Source organism: Aegilops tauschii, chromosome 2 (assembly GCF_002575655.3).
Source record: "Aegilops tauschii subsp. strangulata cultivar AL8/78 chromosome 2, Aet v6.0, whole genome shotgun sequence".
In the NCBI taxonomy this organism is placed as follows: domain Eukaryota; kingdom Viridiplantae; phylum Streptophyta; class Magnoliopsida; order Poales; family Poaceae; genus Aegilops; species Aegilops tauschii.
Window position 1 is genome coordinate 108,872,732 of NC_053036.3, and position 7,482 is coordinate 108,880,213.

General features: G+C 44.1%; 1 protein-coding gene across 1 annotated transcript; it reads left to right on the forward strand.

The window, feature by feature from the left end:
• The first annotated feature begins 1,461 nt into the window (after positions 1 to 1,461).
• On the forward strand, positions 1,462 to 4,767 carry LOC109773535 (probable serine/threonine-protein kinase At1g01540). The gene is made up of 7 exons (XM_020332224.4): positions 1,462 to 2,380; positions 3,161 to 3,265; positions 3,372 to 3,494; positions 3,578 to 3,748; positions 3,836 to 3,965; positions 4,067 to 4,279; positions 4,396 to 4,767. Exons 1-7 carry the CDS (start codon positions 1,764 to 1,766, stop codon positions 4,525 to 4,527), a joined length of 1,491 nt encoding a protein of 496 aa, XP_020187813.1. The 5' UTR covers positions 1,462 to 1,763; the 3' UTR covers positions 4,528 to 4,767.
• Positions 4,768 to 7,482: the final 2,715 nt, after the last annotated feature.

The following is a 7,482-nucleotide window of genomic DNA, read 5'->3' on the forward strand; positions in this document are numbered from 1 at the left end:
CTTTAAATTGGATTTCTTTTAAACTTCCAACTCATATTTCATATTTTGAAGAAATCATTTTATCTTCTCTCATGAAAATCATTGAGTTGCTTAAAGTTTCTGAATTTGAAATATTTCCAAATGGAATTCAAATCTTTTCAAAACCCTTTTCATTTATTTAAATGGAAGAAGTCATGTCATCTTCTCTCTAGGGTTTTATGATGAAATAAATTTGAATTCATGGAGATCTTAAATGCAAAAATGAAAGTTTGGGAAAGTCCTTTTATTCCCTCTCATTTAACTTTCAAAAAGTTTCAAATTTCACTCACTTTCAGTCAATCAATCACACAACAATCAAACAAACAATCAAAACTATTTATTTATATAACATTCCAAAATTTAGAATTTTGGGATGTTACACCTATCCCACGAATTGATGCAGAGGTCGGGGTCTTCCCCTTTCTCGAAAGAAAAATAAAACTATCCTACCAGTTCACTGGAAGCAACACTCTTTCAAATCATATTTTCTAAGAGAGGATACTAAGATCCTTCATGTGGGAAACTTTTGGTCTATGAGTGTATATACCCCTTATATGGGAAAATTAGTAATTAAATAAAAAGTCAAATTCTGAACATATTTTTGAAATAAAGTTGACCTTCCATTGTACTTGTAAGAAAAATTCCACACACAAAAAACCTGTTGACTTCTTCCCGAAAAAACAAAAATTCTGGCTAAAATAGTGTGAATAGCGACCTATAAATAATAGCAAATAAATTTTATTTTTTTGCCCAAGTCAACACTGGATTTTTGTTCACGAAAATTTATATACTAGTGCAAAAGAAAGTCAGGTTTATTTCAGAAAAACTTATAAACTTTTTCACTTTTTTGTAATTATTAATTTTTATTGCTCATATAGGGTGTATATGGGTATTTTCCAGATCATTCACCGCTATTGGTCCATTCTGCAGCAGCAGTGTAACGTTCATGAAAGGATCCAAATCACCCTGCAAAAACAAATGATTGGATGTAAAAATAAAAAACAGGATTAGAAAAGTCGCAACCTGCTCTCCAATCCCCATGACAGCTCCTTCGGCAGATGGCGGAAAGGATATCAGCAGACACTCACTCCTCACCGCAATCCACACCTAAATAAACATTTGCCTCCCTTCTCCTTCTTCCACACTTTGAATTCACGCTGCGCCCGGCTTCCTCCCATGCATGCGAAGCAGCAGTGCTCCCATTACTTCCCAATTACTCCTCTCGCTCCCACCCTCTTCTACCTTCTTCCCTTCAATTGTCATTCTCAGTCCATCACTCGAGCCTAGCACTAGCACTAGCATCATTTTCACCAACCTTCTACCCGTGCTCGGTAATCTTCTCCCCGCGTTTCTTGGCTCGCCGCGGAATTTCCATCGCACCAACCACCGGCTGCACCATATCTTTCTTTTTCTCTCGCCTCACCGTAATCCTGAATTTTCATCACGCCGACACCGACCGAGCCATCCACCGCCCTCCACTTTCCCAGCGAGCAAATCCAATCTTCGCAACCACATTGCTGCGGCCCTTCTTCCCTTTTGCACCCGATCACCCACCCCGATCAACTTCCTCTTCCTCCCCGCTCCCTTTCCCGTGCCGCCGTGTCCAGCATCTGGCCGTTTGCGAGGCAGAGTCCGATGATCTTTGCGGCTTGATTGCTCCGGGCGCGGCCAGAGATCCAGCAATCCGAGGGGAGCAAGAAGCTGCAGAGTGGTGGTACCTTTGCTCGGGCAGCTCCCTCCCATAAATGTCGGAGTCGGAGCTGTCCCGGAGCACGGTGCTGTTCGGGCTGCGCTTGTGGGTGCTCCTCGCCATCGCCGTCGGCGCCGCCTCCGTGCTGCTCCTTGTCCTCCTCTCCGTCCTCTGCTTCCTCGGCTCACGCCGGCGCCGGCCAACCACCCCCGCCCACCACCTCTCCACGTCCGCGCCTCCGAGTAAGGATGCCAGGAAGGTCAACGCGCCCGAGGGCATCCAGGAAGCCCCCTCCCACGCCGCCGCCGCGAAGATGCCGCTGGCGCGGGTGCTCCAGTCCCCCATAACGCCGCCGCCATCGGTCAAGGAGCAGCGCGTGACGTACCCGGAGCAGCCCCCGCACCACAGCCACCGGAGCAGCGGGATGCCGTCGTCGCAGGGCAGCACCTGCGAGAGCGGGGACGGCGCGGCCCCGGCGCACCACGCGCCGAAGGCGGCGCCGGAGGTGTCGCGCCTCGGCTGGGGCCACTGGTACACGCTCGAGGAGCTGGAGACGGCGACGGAGATGTTCGCCGACGAGAACGTGATCGGCGAGGGCGGGTACGGGATCGTGTACCACGGCGTGCTCGAGGACGGCACGCAGGTCGGTGTCAAGAACTTGCTTAACAACAGGTATTTTACAGCAACTTACTATTCATGGAACTCGCTCTGAAAATTTTACAGTAACTTGAAATTGTCATCTCGGATGAAGGTGTTGCCAACGTTGAAATATCATATCTGTCACTATTTGTGAATTGCATTGGCTATGGATCACTCGAGAACACCCTCGCCGATTTGAATTTGAATTTGAATTTGTGGGTGCTCCAAATTGAAAAGCCTCTATATGAGCTGCAGCTTAGGTTCAGTAATTTCAGGTATGTTCGTAGCCAGTAGCTTCAATGCGGCTGGTGGCGCTGCGCGCGGCCGTTGCCCACGTGATCAGTGTCGCCTGCTGGATTGCGTTCATCTCCTCGTCGGCTCTGGTGCCGGTGGCACCGCCACGGCTTGTGGACATCGGCTGGGAGGAGTAAGTGCAGATGGCGAGGTGGTGCGAGCGAGAGCGCACTGCAACTGCTCGATGAAATGCCTATGGGGGAGAGAGATATGATGACAAGGACAGAGGGTAGAGAGAGATATTGCCAGGTGTCAGGTGTGCGATGACCTGTCAACCCCATGCTTAGTCAGCACGCTTTGGCTAGGTTGAGGGACAAAAAATGTCCGGTTTAAAAAGTTGAAGTGCAAGTTTCCCGGATTTGGGGTTAAGGAACAAAACCCAAACTTGTCGATTAGTTGACGGACTAAAAATAGGTTTTTCTTCAATGTATATGTTCAACTTTTTAGGACCGGCTTGGATTGGTCAATGTTTAGTGTGTTACTCAAACTAATGAAAATTTTGTTTTCTTGACTTGTTAGGGGGCAGGCGGAGAAAGAATTCAAGGTTGAGGTCGAAGCAATTGGGCGTGTTCGGCACAAGAACCTGGTGCGCCTTCTAGGATATTGTGCCGAGGGGAATCAAAGGTATTATCTTGTTGTTCGTGCACGTTATTTGATTACTTTGGTGAGTTGTAGAATCAACAATTATGGATCGTGGCGATGTAAGTGTTGCTCATTCTGTTATTTTTAGGATGCTTGTGTACGAGTATGTTGATAACGGCAACTTGGAACAATGGCTCCACGGGGACGTTGGACCTGTAAGCCCCCTTACATGGGAACATAGGATGAAGATCATACTAGGGACAGCAAAAGGGTGTGTGTTGCTCAGATTGGATAACTCTTATTATTGGTGACATTTTGCCTAGTCACGTAAACATCTCACACTATGTAGTGTAGGTTATTGTATTTGCATGAGGGGCTTGAACCAAAGGTGGTTCACCGGGACGTCAAGGCAAGCAACATCCTTCTTGATAAGCACTGGAATGCTAAGCTCTCCGATTTCGGACTTGCGAAACTCTTAGGCTCAGAGCGAAGTTACGTAACTACACGAGTTATGGGAACTTTCGGGTTAGTTTCTCTGCATTGCCTGCACCTATGGTGATATTGTAATGTGGGATGAATTAGTGGTTACTAATTTGTTGTTGATCATTGCAGGTACGTTGCTCCAGAGTATGCGGGGACTGGGATGTTAAATGAAACAAGCGATGTATATAGTTTTGGGATCCTTGTCATGGAAATAATATCTGGTAGAGTACCAGTGGATTATAACAGGCCACCTGGAGAGGTTAGCTATTGATGTGTCTTTGTATATCCTTATGAGCTTGTTAATGCATTTTTTACTGGAACTTGTTAGCTGCATTTATTTCTATAATTAAACATTTTCAGGCAAATTTAGTTGATTGGCTAAAGACAATGGTGAGCACCCGGAACTCTGAGGGGGTTGTGGATCCAAAGATGCCCCAGAAGCCTGCCTCTAGAGCAGTGAAGAAAGCTTTGCTCGTGGCGTTGCGATGTGTGGACCCTGATGCTTCCAAGAGGCCAAAGATTGGACAGATCATTCACATGCTTGAAGTTGAGGATTTCCCCTACAACAGAGATGTAGGTCAATAAAGTCATACATTCCTAATCTGGATTTTCATTTGATTTGGACATTCATGATCGTAAAGACAATGAAACATATGAATAAGAAAACATCATCTTATTGCTAATTTCAGGAACGTCGAGGCGGTAGAGCTCCAACGAAGGCAAGGTTGCCCGGGAAACCGACTAACGGAATAGATGATGGCGAAATTGACAACAGTGGGGACCATGACCAACCTTTCAGATGGAAAAATACAGTGGCCTAGGCATTTGTTCAGTTACCAAATCATGTGGAACCCCATGTTGTAAATAGGGGCAATACCTGGTGAAGCCGCAAACTGTCATTATTTTAGTGTCAGCCATGGAGGACATCACATCATATGTATATGTCATCAAAGGAACGCGGCAGCGGTAGTAGTAATCCTTGATTATTTATCCAATTGGAGATGTTTTTACATGATAATGTTGTGATCCTTTTAAGTTAACAACAGAATGTTAAAGCCCTCAGACGGCCTTTGGTTAAAAACTGGCCAGCGTTTGTGACTTGCACTGACGCTGACACCATTTAAAGAAGCTTCACATTTAAAGAAGTTTGACTTAAGACAATACCAAACTTTCACTTAATTTGGAACTGTGGGGGTACTTAGTACTGGAGATCAAAGAAGAACAACCAAAATGTGAAGCTGGTTGTTCAGTGATGGCGTCTACATCTAATCCGGGTTTCTTTTTCCTTCTGTTGCCTTCTTGTTTGAACATGTGAGGAACTTTGGCCAATGTGGTTAAAAAATGTGATTATTCGTGTGCCCGTGTACAAATAACCATAAGATATTTCTCGTTTGAAGGGCATGATCATTTCTAGAGTTACTTCTAAATTAGTTCATTTGTAGAATTTCATATTTTTGGAGTTTATAAAGTCAGTACACCCACTGTTCTAAATTAATTGGAGTTGTAGATATGTCTGAAGTCAAACTTGTTTAACTTTGACCAATGGTACATGAAAATATCCTGAAATCTACAAATCTAATATCAAAAATACGAAAATATATTTTATAAAGAACCTAATGAAACTAATCTGATTTTGTAGATGTTAATTTTTCTGTAAACTTGATCACATTTAAAGAAGTTTGAATTAAGACAAAACCAAACCTTCAATTAATTTGGAAATGGGGGAGTATTTGGTGCCGGAGATAAAAAACGAAGACCAAAATGTGAAGCTAGTTGTTCAGGGATGGCATCTACATCTAATCCGGTATTTTCCTTTTGTTGCCTTCTTGTTGGCACATGTGAGGAACTTTGACCAATATGGTTAAGACGTCGATGTACAAAATTAAAAGAAATAGATGGTGCCTGCCTGGCATCCATGTCAGGGCTATAATTCTCAGAACACAAAAGCTCTTTCCAGCTGAAACAAAATGTTAGCTGATATGTCGTGACCGTGACTGGAGCTTTTCTTAATGCAGCACGCATGAAGTATGCACATGCAGTTAAGCATCATCGTTTGACAAACCTGCAAACTGCCAGCAACAACCAAATTGGCATGTTCAGAAGTTGAAGCTTAAGAAAGAATATCAAACCAATAATGCAGAGAGCCTAGCCAGCACGATGAGTACAGCTTGGCCAAGATGCAAACGAGAGAGAGGGAGAGAGAGATGCAATGCTACAGTGAATACAACAAAGTACAGAAAGAATGAAAAAGAAATCTTCTTCCACTGTGCTGCACAAGCTGTTATCTGTACCGTCTTTTGTTACAAGATTTATTTTTTATTTTTTTACGGAAATGATCGGATCTATTGTAAAAGTTCACGGAAATACAACTCAAACATACTAAAAACTACATCGAGATTCCAAGACAACCGAACGATCACTACTGCCGTCAGAACGAGCCGTCGATGCGTCGTTCCCCTACCGTAGCCGGCTTGACCTTATCGATGACAACCAGTAAGTCTTCATGCACGTGCCCGTAAGGACCATCATCCTAGAGCCGCATTCGTCGCTGTTTAGCCCTTGCATAGATCTGAATCACCTGACACCAAATCTCACCACATGACAAGAAACCCTAACCTCACAGCCTGAAGGAGACGGCGGGAATCTACGCCGGAGCTCCGTTGACTACGTCCAAATGGACGAACTCGAGGAGGATCGAAACCCGGAAGACAAACTCAAAGAAGATGCACCGTCATCCACCCGAGTGCCGCACCTGCGAGAACTAAAAAACCCTAACTTAAACTACTAACCGAAACAGAGGCAACGAGATTCTCCTCCCCGCCATCGGATCGGCAAGCAGAGGGGAGGCGAAACCACGGGCTCGCCGGTGAAGTCTGGAGGAAAAAGTTTGCCCTGGCCACCTAGGGTTAGGGGAGGAAACGAGAGGAAGTCACGTTTGTGCGCAAAGAAATACTTTTCTGTTACAAGATTATGTGGAGAGTGCAAGGAACTTGAAGATCGTATTTATCTGTTTGAGCTACTCTCTCGACTATATTATTTTTAAACACTTTCGCCCTGCTTTATGGATAAAGCATCAACCATCTCCGTACACCATTTTTTTTAAATACGTTTTCGCTCCGCTTTATAGATAAAGCATCAACCATGTTCATACACCAAGTTAGCCAAGTACAGGAAAAATAAATAAGAGATTTGTTGGGGCAACAACACAAGACATGCCCAAAAGAGAAAAAGGGAAAGCAATACATGAATCCTCATAAACGAGGAATCAACTGCTAGGAGGCTCGGCGAGCTGACAGTCGAGCACCTGAACATTATCCAACATGTTACCTAGTCGGTCTCTGTCCCACCGCCTATATAGCAGGGACTATTAATATTCTTCCCCGTGTTTGGCTACTAGATGAAGCTCTAGTTTCCCTCCGAAAGGATGAATTAATAACACTTTTGAGCTTAGATTTGAGCTTGTCCATATTCTGAAATTTTTCAACGTATCATTACAAAGTGAGATTTGTTCTTAATAAATGCGGGAAACAGCTCCACTAAGCTTATAGTGACTATATCATGCATCATAACTACTCCAGAAAATTTCAAATCATCATGCAAACTCGTTTTCTTGTTTAACAACAGTAGAAAACATAGCATGATATACGACACTGATCAAAATTCTAATAGGATGAGTGGAGGAGAAACATACCATTGAGTAATCCCCCAAAGTTTCAACACATATACTTGGTGAGAGAGGAAGATAAACAATGTGCATCAAGAAGAGCTTGGAAACT

Coding starts and splice junctions, on each gene's coding strand:
- LOC109773535 (XM_020332224.4), top strand. CDS start 1,764: ATGTCGGAGTCGGAGCTGTCCCGGAGCACGGTGCTGTTCGGGCTGCGC. Junction 3,266..3,371: donor TGTGCCGAGGGGAATCAAAG/GTATTATCTTGT, acceptor TGTTATTTTTAG/GATGCTTGTGTACGAGTATG. Junction 3,749..3,835: donor CGAGTTATGGGAACTTTCGG/GTTAGTTTCTCT, acceptor TGATCATTGCAG/GTACGTTGCTCCAGAGTATG.